The sequence below is a fragment of the Tachypleus tridentatus genome, chromosome 11 (assembly GCF_004210375.1).
Source record: "Tachypleus tridentatus isolate NWPU-2018 chromosome 11, ASM421037v1, whole genome shotgun sequence".
Lineage (NCBI taxonomy): Eukaryota > Metazoa > Arthropoda > Merostomata > Xiphosura > Limulidae > Tachypleus > Tachypleus tridentatus.
In genome coordinates this window covers 31876668-31900349 of record NC_134835.1, presented here as the reverse complement: position 1 = coordinate 31900349, position 23682 = coordinate 31876668, and the positions used below count along the sequence as shown (strand labels likewise).

General features: G+C 35.0%; 1 protein-coding gene across 1 annotated transcript in view; it reads right to left on the bottom strand.

Moving 5' to 3' along the window:
* Positions 1–863: 863 nt before the first annotated feature.
* The window catches only part of LOC143231877 (disintegrin and metalloproteinase domain-containing protein 10-like), a 155313-nt gene continuing 132494 nt past the window's right edge, over positions 864–23682 (bottom strand). The window contains exons 6-14 of the mRNA XM_076466649.1: positions 21711–21839; positions 14583–14760; positions 13492–13651; positions 12728–12823; positions 9287–9368; positions 7134–7261; positions 6602–6716; positions 5745–5879; positions 864–5132 (exon numbers count right to left, since the gene is read on the bottom strand). Coding sequence (XP_076322764.1) covers positions 4845–5132; positions 5745–5879; positions 6602–6716; positions 7134–7261; positions 9287–9368; positions 12728–12823; positions 13492–13651; positions 14583–14760; positions 21711–21839 — 1311 coding nt within the window. The 3' untranslated portion in view covers positions 864–4844. The remainder of the gene's footprint in view (positions 5133–5744; positions 5880–6601; positions 6717–7133; positions 7262–9286; positions 9369–12727; positions 12824–13491; positions 13652–14582; positions 14761–21710; positions 21840–23682) is intronic.

The window sequence follows — 23682 nt, the reverse complement described above, 5'->3', positions numbered from 1 at the left end:
TACTTTTATCCCTCTTCTCAGACAAACATTTTAAAACAAAATAACCCGTGTACATAAACGGATAACTTTAGTTACCCTTTCAGAAATTACGATAACTGAATTAACCATGAGTGATGTAAGTAAGTTGTATATAAGTCTGCAAGTAGTTTATCAGACAAAAACCTTAAAATAGTTCATGCCCACCATCCAATAGTTTCCACATGCTCGCCCTTTCAGCCGTGGGAGCGTTATAATGTTACGGTCATTCCTACTGTTCTTCGGTAAAAAGAGTAGCCCAAGAGTTGGCGGTGGGTGGTGATGACTAGCTGCCTTCTCTCCAGTCTTACACTACAAAATTAGGGATGGCTAGCGCAGATAGCCCTCGTGTAGCTTTGCGCAAAATTCAAACAAACGAAGCCTTCGTTAATAAATATAGTTCTCCACTTACACTTACAAACAAATGCTTATATAATTGCTAAGGAAGACATTTCTTACTCTGACTTTAGCTTTACAATTACTATTTTAATTACCTAACTATTTCTGATTTTATCCTGTTTGGCGGATTCTTGCACGTGCTTTCTATTTAGTATAACCTTATTGCTTGACCTGAACTTCTGAAACTCTCGCACTCTCTATGTATAATTAGTTAATTGGAAGCTGCTATTGGGTGTTCTTAATGCAAAGAATTGTTTGTTATAAAAAATGTATTGTAAAAATCTCGTCTTGTTTAAAATAGTAAAGTTTAATAAACAAGAAATTCAATTCACTTTTAGAAATATTTTATTACAGCAGGTTTGGAGATTCGGTTTGAAGCTGAGACACATTTATTTATGACATAAGACAATATATATATATATATTTATACAAGACTTAATTTTATAAACACATTTCTATCTTTACATATGAAGAAAAATAAACACAATAAAACAATATATTTTTATACTATGCTAAACAATATTAACATTTTTAAAAAAGCGAAATAAAGAATCACGTGTAAGCACGAACACTGGTCAATTCGTCACTGTAGAACGAAAACACTTTTTTCTTAGTAGATGACAAAAATATCCAACGTACGATGTTAATAATGAATACTCGAACGTTCATATGATCATATCATTTATATGAAAGCTTAATACGATCCTTAACGAAGTTCAATCCACTGTTCGCCTTCTTTAACTTGCGGTACAACATACATCAACTGCTAGCAAACTTTCAACAGCAGCCCGTGATAACACCACTGAACATTCAAATAATTTTCTCTCGTCGTACAAATCACAGTATATAAATGTATTTTTCAACAATATTTATAAAATTATTTTTTAACTACATTGCATTACAACGTAGCTCCTTTTAAACTAAAAATGACACGAACGGTTAAATGGTATTAAAAATTATTATCATTTTAAACAGAAGCTATCAAACCCTATTAATTATTTCCTGTTTTATAAAGATATGTCATTTAGTGGTGGATGGTATTAAATTGAGAAAACTGTTTAAAATGTCATTAATCAATGACTGTGGCAAATTACAATTATAGCCAAAATCATTTACCAATAAAGGTGCACGTGTATGATTTATGAAAACTTATTTCTTGTACTACAAAACTTCTAGACAAATTCAAAGATCTTTCTTTTCCTCTAAGTACCTTTACTAAAGAATGAAAAAAAAAGACATGAAATATCTCTTAATATATTCAACGCTGTTCAATAATGAATAATCACCTTTCTATTCTTTCGTGAAATAAACATAATGAGGTCGTATATTAATTTTTATAATAATAATAATCCAAACAGGCCCAACATTAACTTTTAAACCAGCACCGGCGCAAAAACCCACGAAGCACATCTAGCACGAGGATATTTTGTCGCCATGGTTATTACGATACAGAATGTATAATTTTTACGCATATTATAATAAAACTCTTGCTTATATGATACTGGAAAAAAAAAACTTATTATGCGATGTACAACCCCAAACTTTTATCCTGTGTGCATGTAAACTTGCATTAGGAGTGACAACATTCCCCTTTTGCCTCAGTTTCCCACCAGTTTTCTCCATTCTCAGGGTGTAGATATGACGTCATGAAACGTCACACGCGGATTTAATGTACTGACGCCACAGGTAACTGGCTAGTGTATAGCAATTCGCTTTGAAGTTTTATAAATGTTTAAGACAGCTATGATTCAATTGATAAACGCTTTTCTCATATATCTAATTTTAAAGCCATTTTTCTTGAATTTTAAATTATAAAGCACGCACATTTATGAACTTATCCAGAAAGGGTACCGGAGTTCTTGATTCGCTTGTAGTGTTTTTATGACATACACACACTTTCCCAAACATTTGTTCTTTTCTTGTTTTAAGTATAATTACTGATAATTGTTCTAAAACAACCACTACAAGAGTGATATTTCACACGCTAAACATGCTCGCCCTCCCAGCCGTGGGGGTGTATAATGTGACGGTCAATCCCACTATTCGTTGGTAAAAGAGTAGCCCAAGAGTTGACGGTGGATGGTGATGACTAGCTGCCTTCCCTCTAGTCTTACACTGCTAAATTAGGGACGGCTAGCACAGATAGCCCTCGAGTAGCTTTGTGCGTAATTCCAAAACAAACAAACAAACAATACAAAAGCGAGCTTACGGTTTTCTAGCTTTCTATTTGGTTGTGACGTTTTATCATAAATATATTTTTGTTGTTGGTTTTTTTTTTAGAATTAAGCACAAAGCTACACAAAAGGCTATCTGTGCTCTGCCCACCACGGGTATCGAAACCCGCTTTTTAACTGTGAGTTCACAGACATATCGCTGCGCCACTGGAGGGGTACATAAATAATTTGTTGTTCCTGTTTTTTTTTCGCCATACAATGGACTATCTACTCTGTCCACCGCGAGGAATTGAACCTCGGATGCTAACAATGCAAGTCCATCAACTAAATTTTGATCCACCAGGAGCAACTAGAATATGAAACGTATCTCAGCACACGTCAGCAAAAATTTCCATTTGCCAACTGTTCCGATTACACCTATGGTATTTTGTTTAACAAACAGTACAAAATGAACGTTTGGTAAATCCGATGTTATCGTAAGCACCTTACAAGTTTGTTTTCTTTCTTTTAAACAAATAAATTAATACGATATTGCAACATCTAAATATACATATATCACAGATACCGATAAACAAGTCATGCCAGTAGTCATGGCCTGTGGCAAAGTTAAATAGGAAGTTGACCATCAGGATGACTCCTCATTCTTGGCACATTTTTGCCTTCATGTTTGCATCATTTATTTTTTATTTCAAGAGTGAACAATCTCTGAAGTTTTTGTAAATCAGACCAAAATTCGCAATTTCTGGCATTAAACGAAAATTTAAACAAGGCTAAAACATTACAAATGAGTTCACAAATCCAGGCAAATTTGCAGTTCTTCCTTGTATATAATATCGAGATTATATTACAAATTAAATAATAATAATTTCGGTTTCAATCATTTCACGGTCCTCGAAAAAATATCTAATCATTTAAAGTGAAGTTAAAATTAAGATTATTTTTCTTACGACCTCATGCGGATAAACATTTTCGTAGAAGAACAGTCTACCGTAGAAGGTAGTTGCGAAATGTTATATTTAATAACAACAAACTTTCACTCCATAGAATATTCATCATTTGATTTTCTTTTTGTTCACACTTGTTAACAAAAATAAAGGTTACTGTTTGTTGATGTTGTTGGTGTTTTAAGATTTTAGAACTGCGCCCCCCCAAAAAAATGTAATTGCACAAAGCATTTAAATCATCTTATCACGTGATTACTTGACGGAAGATTTGATTAGCTATCAAACTAGTGTCAGTAGAGTTAACACACTTATTTAGATAATGATTATCGTAAAAATTAATAAGCAATAAACACGCTTAATTACCTGAAGTATTTAAATCTAAATTCCTCATGGTTTGGTAATGTTTGCTAAATATATTTAGCTAAGCACTTTCGAAAACTTGCTGTTTTTTTTTATTTTCGAGAAACTTCAATTAATAAACCTCAAAGCACCGAAAAAGCGGTATTTAAAAATTCATTTAATGTATAAAATAACTTATTGTCTGCACCAGACTTCTCTTTAATACTTTTAGAAAATTTGCATTATTGAAATGTGCTGATATAGGAAGTTTTTGCTCAAAGTTTTTACGCTATGTAATTTTAATGTAATCCTTCTCACTTACAACCCGTTCCTAAGTCTGCAAGAGAATAGAACCACCCCTTACTTTCACCAGCTAAAAGTAAAGCTATCCGTAATGTCACCACATGTAAATTTGTCTAGCACGTTACTATCAAAGTGGGAACTTTCCTTAGTTCAGCAAACGTTACCAATAGCATCTAGTTTGTTATATTTTTCAGTCTACACAATCCGTGTATTTTTTTAAAACCAAGTAGAACACGAGGCTTAGTTCAAAGTACAGTTCCTCTGATTCTGTATTTGACATTTCTTTCAAACAATGGGTTTGGTTTGTTTGCCAAAAACAAATAATCTTCCATTAGGTTACAGTTATTTGTGTCTTGTATTATATTTTCCCCACTTACTTCCTCGATTCTTGTGCTGTACGATAAAGATGTACGTATACCTACAGAACAATAACCTATCTCACTATCAGTAGGGTCCACAAAACATATAGTTTAGTTCGCTTGTAATGCACATATATTCACCAGTGCACCATCTGCAATTATTTTTGGTCAGTACTTAATTCGCGCCTACAAACTTTTTGTCTCCTTCTGTTTGTAATGAAAAAAACGTGAATGAAGATCTTGTTAAATTCACTATTCACCGCGATGCTTGAAACACATCCATTGTTTAGTGGCAACTAGAGCCTTGGTCATCACACCCATCCCATACCATGGTTGGAAAATGGGCGGTCAAGAGGTCGAAAAGTCAAGCTAGTTTTGACAAAATTCGAAGTAACTGGCTCGGTAGAGCTTGTATGAGCTATAGTTGCTGGAAAACCTTCGTTTGAGGCTACAGGCTGTGATTGGCTCTTTACCACAGAAGAACTCGAATCAGGACATACGATGGAATTGCTTCTCGCTGCTAAGTGGCTAGAAACTTCACTGTACTCTTTTCTTTTGTTTTTTCTTGAACTTTTCCCACAAATTCTCACTGCCAACACCTGAAAATAAATAATTAAAACCGATGACAAACCTTATATGAATACTGTCCCTTTAGTAGAATAATTTTTCTGGACGCTATTGTGTGTACGTTAAACAATTAACGTTAAGAAATCTGTTGTTTCGCTATATTATTTCTTCTGGAACAACACATTTCTTAACTGAAAAGATTGTCTCAGTAAAACAACTAATTCAGGTTGGGTTTTACTATTTTTATTTTTATAAAATATTTATCACTATTCTTAGTGCCCAATACAACATTAAGTGACTCAACAGGACTCACTTCTCTGATAAAGAAGGTTTGCGCAACTGAAAAATTAGTTCTATACGGAGTGTAGTTAGGTTTAATTGTTTTTAGTATAAAATCTGCTGTTACGAATAAAGTACAGGAAAAAAAAAAAAGCTATTTTAAGAAAACTACACAAGTGATTTTGTAAGATCACTCATGCTAAATTACTAGGAAAATGTTAACACTGAAAAAATCTTAATGGTAAATCATCTGCGCATGACTAATTCATCCTATCTATAAAAGCTGCACGTGTTATACAGTTTTCTGACAACGATTTTAAACGTTTATTTAATATATACATATATATATATATAAAACATTTTACCATAAGCAAAGCAGCCCCAATTAAGCCCAACAACACTCCCCACCAGTGGTTCATGAGCCACTGTTTCAGGAGAGCAACACTTTTACTGGACAGAAGAAGTCTGTGTAGTGTAGCTAATGGTCCGGACGGGTCCACCTGGTGGCATAAGGGAAAACTAAGATAAACTATAAAATAAATTTGAAGGTAACAACAAACACATTTAAATTAAAAAAATTAAAGAATGAGCGTGATGATCATAAAATTTGGAGTGTGTGCGACTAACATGATCCAATTATTTATGTTTTATAATTTATATAATTACAATTATAAATTAATATCCTAAATTAAGAATTTTTCACACAATTAGCTGATTCCCATTTCCAAGCATGTATTATAAACTGAAAAAAACCTTGATAAAAACAAGAGTTGAGCCATACCAACATTATGCCTGCGTGTTTTGCCCCATACTCAATGTTTTAACGCAACTTGTGATTGGTTTCGAAAAATATGCCGAAGCTCCAATCACAAACAAGATGGTATATACCGTAAATATCTCGTGAAAATATTATGTTGCTCCTAACCAACCAGAATTTTAAATACTTTAATTTTTAATTTAAAAAAAAATCAAAATAACTTCTTCTGAATTTAGAACTTCAAGTGAATATTTTAGAATTACACAATATGTGATGAACTAAATTCTAAAACAAAATGGTATCAAAATAAAACAACGTGTGTAAATAAAGACACGTATATTTCAGAGTCAACATTTTTCTACATGTTTAAGTTTGTGTAAAACTGAAGAACTAAACAAAAATATGTATAAAAATCTCTGAAGATACAAAAGTTTTTATTGTTTTAAATTAGTTATTATATCATACCTCTCTGCACCTTTGAAACACATCACAATAGCCATTGTAGTTGTTACACGGAGTGCCGGGCTTTGCATAAAGATCAGGGACATTGTATGGAGGCATGTTCCACTCGAAGGAAGATCTGAATGAAACATAGCCTGTCAAGTATATGTCATATCCTAACTTAACAATTAGTCGTTCTCATCGTATAGAGGATGAAATATTAGATTCATAAGATTACTGGAAAGTTTGAATGTTCGCAATGTGACAGAAATACCTATTAATGTCGTTGGTAATTCACAACAAGAAGAGAAAAAAAAACACGTTTTAGGTCCTTGTTTTATGAGGTGTTAGATTTAAAAAAAACTAGTTACGTTTTATTGAAATACACTGGGAAAAGAAAACATATTGGGAGAACTAGAGAAGAAATAACATCTTATTTAGTGGTCGTAGCAGCTGTATATACTGTTCAGAAAAGACAGAAGTACCTTAGATGCATACGTGCAAATGTGGGGAAATAACACCAGAACCTAAGCTAATGGATTATAAATAAGCCTACTTGCAACTCGAGTCATCACCAGGAATTTGACAACACATCTCACAGGCTTTGGTAACAGGGTCACTGGGTCCCATTCGGCACTGGCAGGAGTGAAGACCGTAGGCCACACAGATGGAACCAGTGCACTCCTGTAACCCAACCAAATATCAGGTAAGATACGAGACTAAGCTTGTAGTACTAAAAAAAAGGTAAAATAAATGTATTCCTTGTTATATATTTTTAATTTTAATAACAAGTTCACAGCTGAGCTAATCTGGTTTTTGTTGTGTGGTTTTTCTTTTTACGGAAGATTGTCACCATCGTCTTAGTCACGTCGATTGTGGATAAATAGACTAAGTCATCTGAATACATTAGATTTACCTTTTCACGAAACTTACAGAATATATTTTAGTTGCGGTAAACATGAACACAAATGAAAGGTAATTTTAAACTGACTAAATGACGCCTGTAAAAAGGCATTAACAACTTAACAAATATTTTACAATATTTATCACAGATACAGTTCGGTGTCTTAAAAACGTAAAGTTATATATTCACTAGTAGAAAGGTATACATAAATATATATGCGTATATAATGAAGAACGGATACTGATGTAGTTGTAAAGTGAGAATTTCAAAACTTCGGAATTCTTTATATTATTACATTATATTATATGGCCACGACAAGATAAAATCTTTGTTCCAACATCTGATCACTGAGCACGTGATCTGAAATGCAAGTGTGTCTCATGATCTTATGATATACACGATATTCTCAGGTAAATCTCACTTAATTTCTCATTTTACACTAAATTACAGAGTTTAAAGTGCTCCAAGTTGTTTGTAAAGCATATTTAGACCTCACGGGAGTAATATCAGGAATACGTGTGTCGAAGTCACAACCGGATATTGAGAATTGGTTAAATGTTTCAAGGTTGTTATTTTATTTGTAAAATGTAAAACCGGTTCCTAAACAAAGGTGCAGGGCCACTCTGATTCCAAAACGACCACATCATCATTCACAACACAAGGTTACAACTGTTGTACTTGATTATGGATCGCTGCAATCGTTGAGTACCAAGTCCGAGATTGAATCACACGTTCGCAGCCGCAACTAGACTCGTGTCAATGTTGAAGCAATTAGAAAAAGACTTAACAACATCGGCCAGCACGTCAAATAAATACTCAGTAAGGTATATTCTGTTCGCAGCACATCACGTTCGCTTGCACTGATACCAAGCATAAGCTCAGTGAACCAAAAGCACATATAAAGATAGCACTGTTATTTTTACAGACGAGTTGCGCTTCGCCCTAAAGCCACATAATGCACGTATATGATAATTTGGAAATAACTTTAAACCTAATCAAACACTATTTTCCTGCAATAATGTCACGCGCGTGTGGTTCGACCAAAAATTTAGTGCTGGTAAGAAAAATAACTAGTAGATGTACCACATCGATTACCTGTGAACTACGCCTGTGGCAACGTAATTGGTCCTTGCAATGTCAACACCCACAGCACAAAACTGTTCGACCACTTTTGAAAGAGTGTGTGTGTTTTCATATAGCAAGGTCACGTAGGGTTATCTGCTGAGTCCACCGAGGAGAACCGAATCTCTGATTTTAGCGTTATAAATACGTAGACTTACTGTTGTACCAGAGAGGGACCCTTTGGAAGAAGATATTAACCAAATGAAGCAGTTTTCATGAATCCTATCGAGCACGTCGAGAATGCTTCTGAGTGGAAACGTGCTGCATCTGGTCTAGCCATTGAAGATATTATGGAGACAGCTTCGTCAAAAAAAGTGATAAAAATATACCCTCCAGTATTTAAGTCTTTCTTCATGGCAAGTAAACCATCATTCTAGTGTGAAACGTTATGAATCACACAAATATGCGGCCATCTCCACCGAGCATTCATAAAGGCCAGATGATCAATTACAAGCGTTTCAGGTCATGTGACGCATCATCTGATGTCTGATTTGCACACAAATGTACTGAAGAAATGGTTGCCGCCACTTTCTGACGGTGATTTTGTCTTGTCGTAGCTGAAATTTATAAAATCTGTGCAGCAAAGCTCAACATGATTTTAAAAAACAACAACAACTAAATGTATAAACATAAGAGCTTAATATATTTAATTCAAATTCATCACATACCGTTACTTAACTTACCCCAAGATAACAGACGAATTCTTTGTTGCAAATGGTTTTGTTGGGTTTGTTAGTGGAAGGAGGACATTTTGCACTCACTCCAGTAAGTTATGGTTAAGTTTTAATAACACTATTGCAGTGACCTTACGTTTATCTATTCACCTACTGTATTCGTATTATACAACCTATAGACCTTAGTCAACATATATAACAATTACAGTGGAGCGCCATTAAACCGCGGACCAGTAAACCGCGAAATCGCTTAAGCCGCTATAGCAAGTCTTGTGAGCGATGTGAGCGAGGATTATCGCGGCTCACCGCTAATTTAAGAACGTGTAAAAACGCGGCTTACGAATTTAATCCTGGCTTTATAACTTCAAGGGGATATTTAAAAAGGAATTGCTTTAATTTGGAAAATAAATAAAATATATTACAATAGAAATCGACCGTTAATCTACCTTATCCGCTCTCTATGTCAGCTTTATGGAGGCCGCCATTGTTACCGAATCACACCTCTCCATACATTAAAGTTAATCCGCGGTAAATCCGTGAAAAAAGTGATCAATAATTAAAGTATTATTTTTAATTCGATAATCCGATATAATTATCACGCAATGGCCCGGATGAGGCTCCTCGGCGGAGCTGTTGGCGACTTCGGCTTTTCAGTCACAAAGGTTTAAGCCGCAGACCACTTAAGCCGCGGTTAAGCAGGTTGACCCCCCCAAACACCGCGGCTTAACGGCGCTCCACTGTACTTCTATAGTAATTCGCATAAATACATATACTGACGACTGTACAAAAAGTACACCGTTTCCAAAGCATTTCTCCTGCATCAGATCCAGTACGCTTGAGCTATCTGCTCTAGCCGTTCCTTTTTTAACAGTGTCAGACGCCCACACAACGTATCTGAGCAAGAAAAACAGTCATAGCTACTTTTAAAAATGAAAACTGTTTGAAAAGCTCGTGAGATAAAATTGAGTTGACAGCCAAAAATATCGTTAATAATACTATGTAACAAAAATTTTGTTCCTGGATAGTATGTGTTATTTTTCTTAATTGCTTATGTTGTAAAAGTACAGAAAATGACCATTATTCCCTTCAAACTTTGATTTTGTGATCTGGATAATGAAATCTAGAAATTAACCTATTTTCTATCTATGTAAAAACGGGCAAATTTGTACATTTTCATTTTACATAAGGTTTGAATAAAACAACGTATGAATCAAGATTTACATGTATTTATATTAAAGTTATACAAAAATGTTTAGAAGTGAGTAGTTTTTCGAGATTTGCGACTGTAATGCAAATAACTTTCACGTATTAGCTCCCAAACATAGTCTCCCATCATGTTTTCGTTATACGCTCCATGGCAGCGGCGTTCAAAGTCCAGTATATCTTGATGGAAGTGCTCGCTTTGCTCCTCTGAGTATGCTCCCATGTTCTCCTTGAATTTATCAAGATAGGCGTCAAGGATATGGACTTTCAGGGACATCCTACAGCCCATTTTGCCGTAGTTCTTCACCAGAGCCTCAACCAGTTCCACATAATTTTCGGCCTTGTGATTTCCCAAGAAGCCCTAAACCACTGCAACAAAGCTGTCCCAAGCTTTTATCCCTTCCTACTAAGCTTCTTGGGGGATTTTGTGCATTCAGGATCTTTATTTGTGGTCCAACGAAGATACCAGCTTTGAACTTTGCCTCAGACAACTTAGGGAAGAAGTCACAAAGGTATTTGAAGGCTGCAGACTCCTCATCAAGAGCTGTGACAAATTGTTTCGGAAGACCAAGTTTTATGTGCAATAGTGGGAACAACACCTTCTGCAGGTCAACTAGTGGCTCATAGTTCACATTGTGCCTCCTTATAGAGAACTCGGTCCGTTGTGGCCAGTTCTTCCTGTTGTAGTGCGCTGCGATGTCCCTGCTGTTCCAAAGGCAAAGATAACAAGGAAACTTGGTAAAGCCTCCTTGGAGACTCACCAGGAATGCCACCATTTTGAAGTCTCTGATGACCTCCCAGCCATACTTATCATACTTCAAGACTTCTAGCAAGGTCTTGATGCTGTATTCCTCTTTGAGGTGCCCGAATGAGCCAGAGGAATAGTTCTACAACATTCTAAAAAAATTCTTGAAAATTCTTGTAAGTTCGAGAAAATTCTCTATCAGCTAATCAGCACTAAATCTACCTGGAATGTTCTGGAAAATGGATAAATTTGAAAATTTCATTACCCAGGTCACAAAAGCAAAGTTTGAAGAGAAAAATATGTCTTTTCCATTTACTTTAGGCATAAGCAATTGGGAAATAACACTTTCTGCCCAGGAACAAGAAAAAGTAAAAAATTTGTTAGATAGTGTAATTCATTATAACGTTTATGAGTAAAAACTTGAGGAAAGTATATTCTATTGGCTCTAATCACTTCCGGATCGATATTTAGTTTTGATCTAAGTAAGTAGCATTCTTCCATAAGAAGTTAGTATAAATAATCTGTATTCAGATATAAAGATGCTAACGTCTATATGTATATATATATATAAGTTGTCATAATATATACAAAAACCAGTCATTCAAAGAAATAAGGTTGTAATAATATATACAAAATCAATCATTCAAAAAAATAAGGTTGTAATAATATATACAAAAACCAGTCATTCAAAGAAATAAGATTGTAATAATATATATAAAAACCAGTCATTCAAAGAAATAAGGTTGTAATAATATATATAAAAACTAGTCATTCAAAGAAATACGGTTGTAATAATATATACAAAAACTAGTCATTCAAAGAAATAAGGTTGTAATAATATATACAAAAACTAGTCATTCAAAGAAATAAGATTGTAATAATATATATAAAAACTAGTCATTCAAAGAAATAAGGTTGTAATAATATATACAAAAACTAGTCATTCAAAGAAATAAGGTTGTAATAATATATACAAAAACCAGTCATTCAAAGAAATAAGGTTGTAATAATATATACAAAAACCAGTCATTCAAAGAAATAAGGTTGTAATGATATATACAAAAGCCAAAAGCCAGTCATTCAAAAAGTAAGGTTGTAATAATATATACAAAAACCAATCATTTCAGAGGATAATAAAACTAGTGTAAAACTTTGGTACTTGTTGCATGCATGCCCGAATGATTACCACGTACGAAACGAAATATTTACAGCCTTAATGAAAACTTATGCATACGTAGGCTAGACGATCAAATGAGAGACTTCGATAATACAAGGCCTTTGTCCGGTTCTTTTGATGCAAAATCAGATTTGTTTATAACTGTTTTTACATGCCCTCAATTAAAAGTGGACTCTCAAACCGCAGCTTTGTACTAAGCCACACCCGGGAAAAGTTAGCTCTTGAGCCACCAGTGATATCTGGAATACATATTGAGAATTGTTGGCTAAAGTAAAACATTTTACAGAATATACAGATCGTAATAACACTTATGGCAAAAGGATATTCACAAAAACTGGCGCTTCTACAGCCGTTGTCATTACGACACTTTTTTCCAATCTTCAAGTAACAGTCGTGAGTACAACAAGGACCTTGACTAGGGCTAAATAAACAAAAACTATTTACATACCCTCAAAATAACTTAAACAGAAGAACTACGTCATACACTCTAAAATACATGAATATATATGCTAAGCATCTCACGAAAGTTGTACTAAATATCTCTTAAATGTTTTACAGAGAAAATAAAAGGAATTTTTAAAATACATATACAACAAAAAACAATTTATGGTAACAATTTAAAACATACCTAATCATTAAAACCTAGAGCATAAAACTTTTTAAAACTGAATCAACGAAGTGTCGAAAACAATACACTTGGCGACAGGCCCGCTGTCTTAGAACGATCTAGTTGCGCGTAATTATGACAATTGTTTAAAATAAAATATTTACAATTATGCCGAAAGATGGCGTTAGAGTTTACTAATTGATCTAATACCCTATGACTAGTTCACCCAAGAAATACGAGCCTATAACTAATATTTCTCTCTCTTTCTTTATCATAATTAATCATATGCACAAATTACTGAATTCTGAATTGTGCACAGTTGAGAGCAAATCCTCTGTCATCGTTTGTTTGTGAGGACTCATTCCCAGCTAATCGTCCGTTCTCTCGAATTAGTTTTTATTAATGATTAAAAAAAAAATCCCATAACTCATTCTTGTGGTTAATTCGTTTTAACATTCTAAACGTCAGTAGAATTTATTTACCTGCACATTACATTAGGACGAAGATGACAAGGGGGTTGCCCGTGAGGATGGTTAACCCTCATGGGGAAACAGCATGGCTCCTGGCATTCTTCCTCCCACCCACAGTCACATTCTTCATTCGTTTCTACCACACCGTTACCACAGATGGCGAGCTGAGGTTCTAATGAGAGTTTCGAATTAAAAATACAACCTTAACTATATTTATTATTTACTAAATTCGACACTACTGAAAGAGCACGATATAAATTCGTTTTTTTATCAATGGTTTTTTTAACGCACTAAACTATAAAATGTATCACTTTTAACGCTGTATTTTTCAAACATTTAGAAATAACCTTTATTATATATTTTAATCTCCTCGTGCGATTTTATTTTTATACTTCTGTTTCTGGACTAAACAACAATTCTTGACTTTCACCGTCAGAAAGTCAATATATAGTGACGTCAGAAAGTCAATATGTAGTGACGTCAGAAAGTCAATATGTAGTGATGTCAGAAAGTCAATATGTAGTAACGTCAGAAAGCCAATATGTAGTGATGTCAGAAAGTCAATATGTAGTGACGTCAGAAAGTCAATATGTAGTGATGTCAGAAAGTCAATGTGTAGTGAGGTCAGTTTTCAAATATAATCAGTATGTGATATTATTTCAATTACGTATACATTTTTCACGTAACTGATACATTTGGTAAACAGTAAACATATATATATATATATATTGATTATACAAAGTTTTTATTTACACTAAAATAAATAAACAATGTTATATTACATCACAACCACCACAACATTTGAGTCTTAATAGTTTTGTAACTGAGGTGTGACGCTTCATTGGCAATATCGACAATTTAATTATTTAAAACTGGACGTAAAGAGCGACATCTGTCCTTCAAAAGCAAAAAGAAAAAAAGAGAAGTTTCTTGGATATTTAATTTTATTATTGCATACGTTCGATTATAAGTTTCAATATAAGATACATGTTCGCTTCCATTCATTTACTGACAATATGACAAACATTACTTAAAGTTCTCGTACTATGTCATAAGAAACCATTTAATAGAAAGTTATGGTGATCTATAGTAACAAAATGTACCTGTAAAGCACCCTCTCATGGTTCTTGCTTTTGTATTTAACACTGCATTCATGCTCGTAAGGCTACATGGTGAAAATTTGTTGTTATTTTTCTTGTCTCCGGCGGTTGCCCTAGCAAACATTATATAGTTCCCATAATTACCACCAGGAGTACAAAGATCGTTATTTTCTGGGTCATGCTGTTGAATGAACGAAAAACGAGTTATTTAGAAGAAGAACGGATAGAATGTTTCATGAACAAATAGATTTTAGCTCAAAGAAATTAGTGCAAACAATGTTTCAATGGTACTATAACATTCAGCTAGTCCATTACATAATAATTTCTAACCTTATAAATTAGACAACTTCTGCGGTTTCAAAACCATTATTTTATTCCAATCATCTATTGTTCTAAAAGCTGATACTGTAACATACTTATTGATTTTGGTACACATCAGGATTACATTCGATCTAATTTCACTAAAATTAAAATTTTAGACAATTAATTTCGCGCTTTTTCGGAATTTAACAAATAATTATTCTTCTTACTTGTTTATCTTAAAGTTAAGCACAAAGTTACGCGGATGATATCTGTGTTCTATTCCTCCTGTGTAACGAAACCAGGTTTCTAACGTTGTTTGTCCGCGGACAAACTGTGCCACTGCCAATAACAGAATTCTAGTTCTGTTATTGCAGACCTCTGAAGATTACCTCTGTCTTGGATGATTTCGAATCACACATAATTCTCTACTTAAAGAGCCCCCCCCCCCAACAACATATCTGTGGACTCGCATTCTTAAAAACTGGGCTTCGATACTCGTAGTGGGCAAAACACAAACAACCCACTGCATAGCTTTGTCCTTAATTCCATAAAAAAACTACTTGAAGACTCTTTAAAAAAATTTGTAACTGATTCTTTAGCTGAAAAAAGAAATAGATAAAAGTTCTAAAGTATTGTATTGGTAATTTATTCCCATTAAATACGCCAGGTGGTTAAGGCACTCGACTCGTAATCTGAGGGTCGCAGGTTCGAATCCCCGTCACACCAAACATGCTCGCCCTTTCAGCAGTGTGGGCGCTATAATGTGACGGTCAATCTCACTATTCGTTGGTAAAAGAGTAGCCCAAGAGTTGGCGGTGGGTGGTGATGATTAGCTGCCTTCCCTCTAGTCTCACACTGCTAAATTAGGGACGGCCAGCGCAGATAGCTCCAGTGTAGCTTTGCACAAAATTTAAATCAAACAGTGAAACAATATGAGCGTCAGGGACTTTCATCAAAAACGTAAAGATTTCTCATCAGCTTCTAAAATGATATCTTTATGTTATCAAAATGATACGATGAAAAATATTACAAACCCTTACTCATCATAAAACCGTACATCCGTCATTGAAAGGTATAACATTTTTATTACTTTCAGCCTTCAATATACATTCGACTACCACAGTTAAAATTCATATCACGGTTGGTAATATGATAAGATGAAGGAGTTATTTTGATTTCAAGGACTAACTGTGTCTAGACGGAAATCTAATCTTCCTGTTTTGGTCTTTTCATTTGATATTTTTTTCATAATCCAAACGTGTCCACACCTACATGGGTCGGATGTCTTTCCATCCCGTCCAGACGTGTTTAGTTTGTTATCTTTGTCTCTGGTACGCGTGGTGTCTACGTCAGTTGTTTTGTGTGTTGTTTTTTCTTTTGCTTTTGACTCATGAGTCACTATATTTCAAAAAGAGAGACAGGTAGATGGATAGATAGACACTTTGTTACGAAATTAAACGCAGCTGTTGTTTGAAGCAGACTTTGTTTTAAGGGGGATAAAAATGCACTGTCGTGTTTCAACTTAGAGCATTAACTACAAATCCATCAATAGAAGTTAAACCTACATGTTCGTAGTTCTCTTCTCATGATGATACCACAATGTCCACCAGAATCATAGAGACTTCCGAGTATTTCAGAGTGAGCTAATCGCAAAACTGTTTCTGTGATAATGATATGATAAGATTGGCCAATCTGTTCATTTGTAAGACACCTCAGTAGACATAATAGCTACCTTCCGATAACTACCGAGTTATCGGATTACTTTCTTTGTTTCATGTTTTATTTTGTAATCCTTCCTGCCATACAAATATGGAGGTAAAACGAAAATTTTTAGTCGGCGTATCATTGAAACCATAATAATATTAGTACAAATACCCTTGAAACTAGAATAATGATTGTTAAGATACCTTGAAACAACAATATTGTCAGTCGAGATACCACTGAAACTACAATATTGTCAGTCGAGATACCACTGAAACTACAATAATAATAGTTAAGGAATTTCTGCATAGGGTACGTGAGATCAGTGGCAGTTTTTCTTCTATCCTGGTAGTAGAATCATTTACCAATCATATACGCCAACCACTGGCTGTACCATGACAAATTAGTACTGGATGGTTATTTATTCCACCTATTTTGCAAATATTTGCTGTGGCCTCAGCAGAAAAAAAAATCCCAAACCATCACAATACCTCCTCAGTACTTCGTGATAGGTGCTTTGTATTTTGGTATCTTACGCCTTTCTTACTCTGGACGTACAGACTACGCTTTGAACCAAATATTTCAAACTCGGAATCGCCCGTCTTTAACACTTTTTTCGAATCATCAACAGTTCAGTTTTTGTACTTTTTAAAAACGTTTTGGTCTCTTTACAATATCTGAAGAACGAAAGAAAGGTTTTACAAACGTCCACATATTTCAAACTCATGGAATCTTATTGATACTGCAGATCTGGACACTTTTCTGTCACGGTTGTTTATCTCGTACTTGAGATCAGTGACAATTTTCCTTCTCTCCTGAAGACTACATAAACAAAGATACTTAACATCAGTATCATTACGTTAGGTGTTCTGCCTCTTCCTTTCATACTTTCAAATTTATCTCGGTTTCATGATCTAGGGTGTACTTGGCAATGTTTGGGGAGCATTTCAAGCCTCCAGCAATTTGTCACAGAGTCTAACCAACATAACGCGAACTTTCTGCTCTATTGGTTTGTTTGTTTGTTTTGAATTTAGCACAAAGCTAGTCGAGAGCTATCTGCGCTAGCTTTCCCTAATTTAGCAGCGTAAGACTCGAGGAAAGGCAACTAGTCATCAGCACCCACCGCCAATTCTTGGGCTACTCTTTTAACAACGAATAGTGGGATTGACCGTAATAGTATAATGTCCCCACGGCTGAAAGGGTGAACATGTTTTGTTTTACGGGGATTCGAACCCGCGACCCTCAGATTGCAAGTCGAGTGCCTTAACCCTCTGACCATGCCGGATCTGCTCTATTGACAACTCTTTACGTTTTTTTGGGGGGTCGTCGCATGATAATTAAATAATAAAATCCATGCTTCCGCTAGCCATTAGCCACATCGCCATTGGCGAAAAGAAACAGCCTGTGGCTAAAAAATCTAGTGTTGGTTTCGCCACAGTGGCGAAAGATAATAATTTTTCAGTCTTGAATGATTTTCCTTTATTTATTCTGCTCAAGTTTCGGTTTTGAACAGCTTTCATGGTTTTTTATCGCCATCCAAGTCATTAATAATGACAAATGACCAGAGGCGCCCCTCAGCGAGATGAAGAAACAAGAAACGTCTTTAAAAACTACCACTGACTGTAATCTATATTTTCTTTATATATGTATTTTTATGATTTTAGGGATATGACAACTAACAAATTAAATTTAAAAAAAATTATTACTCAGCTGCGCTAATGATTTCTTTTATTTTCATTTCTTATGCTACATGTTTGATTTTGCCTGTGATACACAAACAGTAATCAGAGAAATCCTGACTTTCGTCAAACCAACATATGGTCTGTATCAAAGTGGAAATTCCAAGTTTCATTTGACATGTGTTTGAATTGAGATCATTGCAACTCCTAGAACAGATAAAAAGACGTCTAAACATTTAGATATATCAAGTTTTTTTCAAAAGAAGGTCGAAGCAACAACATCAACTGATGGTGAGAAATCCAATTCCAAAAGAGAAGACAGCTCTGAAGAAACTGAAGCTTCAAGCAGTGATCAGACTGTCGGTGTGAAAAAGAATTTACCCACGATTTTCACAGAGTTGTTAAAGAAACTTGGTTTTCACAGTTTCTTTGGCTGGAACATGTTTCCCAACAAAATACATTTCATTGCAAATTATGCAGGGACAACACGAAGACAAATATTTATGCTACCACTGTTACTAAGCCTAAAAAAAGATGACTTTTGAAGCATGCACGGTCAGAAGATCATTGAAGTCCAGTAGCATCACAAGTTTTGAAGAAGGACATGTCAACTGCTGCTGTGAATGTGTATGTGGGATGTAAAGGTGACATTCAGACACAGATGACCACATTACTTGTACAAACAAAGGAAGCCATCGTGAAGTTTCATTCCCTCCTTTCACTACAAGTATTCAATGTAAGAATATTCTTCATTCGAGTATTAATAAGATACTTTCTGTTTTCTATAGTATTTTCTTAAAACAAAAGGCAATTTGACAATTTTCTAAAAGTGAAACATTTTGAAAATATCTATCAAGCATTAAGTAGCTAGCCAACTCTTCCAAATATCTTTGTTTATTACTTTAATTGGTGGTCTTATTTCAAAACACAAGTTCTCATATATTTTTAACAAAGAGTGACCTCTCTAAAGAAACTACAGACTCAGTCACAAAGTGGAACAGAGAGCTTCGTATACACCCACAGCCAGTCTCTGGATGATATGTACAGTGCCCTAAATCATGTAGTTCACGATGAAATGCAGGCAGACTTTAGGGCATCGCCTTTCCATTTTTTGCTCTTGAAGCAGATGAAGCAACTGATGCAGGAAACACCTCTATACTGATAATTTATATCAGGTATCTTTCATCATTAGGTGAGGTTATAAGTCGATTCCTTGCTGTGCGTGAACTGACCAACACTAAGGCTGATCCTATCTACAACACAATGCGCTCAGTCATGGCAGATTGAGGATTGTTTGATGTTGACTTGGTTGGACTTGCAACTGATGGTGCAAATGTCATGGTGGGAATAAAAACAGGTGTTGTTACAAAATTTAAGGAGGAATGCCCCTGGATAATAACAAGTCATTGTTTGGCACACAGATTACAGTTTGCAGCTGAAAAGACAGCAAACTAGGTGCCATACCTTGTGAAGTCCATTTCAGTTTTGAGCCAGTTCGCAAAAAGCCTGAAATATTCTCCCAAGTTGTGTCGGGTTCTGAAAGAGATCAAAGAAACAAAATCAAGCAAGTGTTCTTCACACGATGGCTCTCTTTTAATGATTCTGTCCAAGCACTAGTCAACTGTATTGCATCTGTGATAAGCTGCCTGCAGGTCGTAGCAATGTAACGTGGTACTACAGGCCGAGCCTTGCTACGTGGTCTAGTCCAGCAAATGTCATGTTACAGCTTTGTCATGATGACACATTTTTTTGGATGACGCTGTTGGCATTCTTGGACTTTTGTCAAGATCTCTACAGAGAGCTGATTTATCTTATGATCAGGCTAAAGCAATTATTGATGGGTCAATTCTGTCAATTCAGTCACTGGTACACATCTTACACACAGACTGCACTAAAGGAACTCCCACAAACTCCTGATGCCAGTGGTTACACTTCTTACAGAGGCCATGACATCAAAGATATTGATAAACAACGTGAAAAGTACAGATCAGTCATTTGTTGAAGCTGAGTCATTTGTTGAAGAGGTGGTCACAAGACTACAAGTAGCATTCCCAGACACTAACATCATGTCAATTTTTTCAATATTTAACCCATGTCACAGCAGAGCAGTATATGATGAGGATGATCTGAAGAAACTCATCCAGCACTTCTCTCCTTTCGTCAGTGAGGATGAGGCACTGACTTAATGGCTGCTACTAAGGAACATAATGGAACAGGATGCTCACAAAAACAGAAACATGAAGAGCTTCCACAAGGAATACATCCACCAGACCCGTCAAACTTTTCCAACTCTGTCTCAGCTTACAGAAGTTGGATTAATAATTCCAGTTACATCTGTTGACTGGAGCAGGGAATAAGCATACAACAGCATCAAAACAGATACCATGAGCAGTCTGTCTGTGGCCAAGACAGAAATGTTACTGAACTTATCCATGGAGTCCAATTCTTTAGATCATTTTAATTTCAACTCTGCATTCATATACTGGGTCACTCACAAAGACAGACGTGGGTACCATTCCCTGTTGAAGAAATGTGCTTCGGAACCTCAGGTGTCAACCTCTACTACATCTTCTGTTGAGAATGATTTGGCTGAAGAGCTACCATTGGATTTATCTACTTACTAGTCATGCTACCGTATTCTAGTTTTAAGTCATTTTTTTGTTTCTCTGTTATTTTGAGAAATGTATCTTTATTTTCCTCTTTATTATGTTTATTTTGTTTTTGTTTTTTTTTTGGCGGGGAAGATTGCTGAGGAATAAAAAATAGTACAAAACTTAATGTCTTGTAGATTTTCACATAATTACAACTATTTTTTACTGAATGGAATTGATGCATATTAAAAGTCACGCACCACACAGTTTTTGTAGACCTAAAATTGTGGCTAAACAACTGTCACTGTGGCTAAAAGAAAATTACTTTGTTTAGCCACAGTGGCTAAGAGAGTTATTTTTTCTAGTGGAAGCCCAAAAAATATTCTCTTGTCCTAACACTTTTGCACAGTACTGTATACATATCTTGCACTTTTAGTAACAAACTGTTTACAGTCATTGTTGCTGAATAGTGAAGTGTAAACTCATTTTGCTTTATAATAACTGTTCAAAGTTACCTCAGCGACACCTACTTCACTTATATTCATCCTAAGACAACTGAGTTGTATACACAACAATGTGTATACATATATATATCTCTAAACCACCATTTAACAAAATTCTGCGTCAGTGTCCTTATAACTGTCGAGTCTCTGGACCGATTGTCACCATATTTAGCATTTAATTCCAGCGCCCCCCCCCCCGATTGGATCCCCATGTTTTCTCCGTGTGTTGTGCGGTCACGTCAGCAATTGTATATATATATATCAATAGCGATGTGAATTACTATATCTGGTGAGACCAGATAAAATAAATTAAAACAATTTTTTTTTCACTATTGTTATAAAGGTTCTACTTACAGGAGATCCAAAGTTATGGCCTATTTCATGGGCTAAAGTTACATGAGAAACAACCGGCGGGACGTGTTTTCCATAGTTTAGGAGGGTGACGATTCCAGTGTTTAGACTTTTAAGGCTTCCACGATAATGCTGTCAAATAAGTAAGAAAGCAACCGAGATCGTTAACATAGATACACGAATATATTAATATACAGAACTGAAATTATTAAAATGGTAACACGTAAGCTCATTTTATTAATGTTCTCTTACCTGAAAACAAAATGTTGAAAAACACTCGTTAATATGATTCAGTTTTGAAAATTCACAACTTCTCATCTTTACAATCCCGAAAGAGAATGTTCATTTAACTCGTTATTATCAATAATTCATAAACTACGCAAATCTTCCAACTTAATCTCTTCTTATATGACACAATTTTACTAGACAGTATAAATTTAAGTGCTCAATTCGTTTTTCAGTCTATCATAATAAACAGAGGAAGAAAACAAATTAACCAAATTATAGGCTACTGTTTAATGAGTCCATTATGTTTAATTTATTATGGAAATAGAAGAGACTAAAACTAGATGACGATGGTCAACGATAACAAGCTAAGCCTAATGCAAATGTTCAAGCTAAGCCTAATGCAAATGTTCAAGCTAAGCCTAACGTAAATGTTCAAAATACTTTGAAACCAGAAACAAAACTCAAATGGTCTGTACCTTCACAGCAAATGATGTGCTCATATTTTTATAAAATATAGCCCGACCCAACTAGATAATCTGATGCACACAACATAAGAACATCGAAGCTGGTGAAAGCAATTACTAACAAGAGAAAATCGTGGTACAGCATCTGGTTTGAGTGAATACTGCAGTTAAGAAAGTGTGGTTTATTTAAATTAGAAATAGTAGATGAAATATAATTTCAAGACAATCAAAGACGGATTAGTAATGCTTGTTGGGAGATTTCTTTTCACAGAATCTCTAGAAAATTAAACGTCAGTCGCATAGGTTACAGAGAATTGAATACTTTCAGTATGCGTTACCGATTGTTGAAATTAAAAAAACAAATTAAAATTTACTACAAGTATATTGAAGAGACAAAAAATTCGTATGAAGATTTACGAAAATATAATTTTTGTAGAGGAAATAAAAAAAAATAATTTCAGATGCATTTGATAAAAGCAAAGCTAAAATCACATACATTTTAATAAAACCAAGATGGAGTGTAAGAGCTACATTAATGACATGATTTTTCAGCCACTGATCTTATATAAAATGATTTCTGTCGAGATAAATATTGCCCTAGTCTAGTGGTCAGTGTAACGGATTGTCAGGCAAAGGTCTAAGGTTTGAGCCGCAACATGCCCCTAATATGCCTCTCACCAAGTGGAGAAGTTAAGGTTGTGTGGGGCCCAGAGACTAATAATTTTTGTTGGCCCTACATACCGTGTAATTTTACATAAAATAAAATTATCATTTGGCCTCCATTGAGACCACAGACCCTGGGGCTGAGCCCCCTCTAGCCTCCACCTAAATACATCACTGCTTGCACCTTTAACTGTAAAAGCATTAAAAATGTGACAGTCAATACCGCCATTTCGTTAAGAGTAACCATATAGGTGACGGTTATATTCATGGTAATCCTTCAGCTGGTAAGTAGTTCTAAATTAACAACTGTTATGTCTCTTTTTGTTTGCTATATATTATAATCCCTCAGAACTATCGCTGTGTGTGTACGTTTTCTTATAGCAAAGCCACATCAGGCTATCTATTGAGTCCACTGTGGGGAATCGAACCCTTGATTATTATCGCTGGGAACCGAAAGGCGGACTATGTTGGAACCTTATGCTACTCGCCTAGGTTTTATTTGTCTTAAGTGTCACATTCAGTACTGTTCAGATTGAAGTTACCAAAGGAAATAAATTAGGCCTTAAAAACAATGAAGTTTTGTTTTACAAATTAATTTGGCTTTGAAAATATTTCAATAT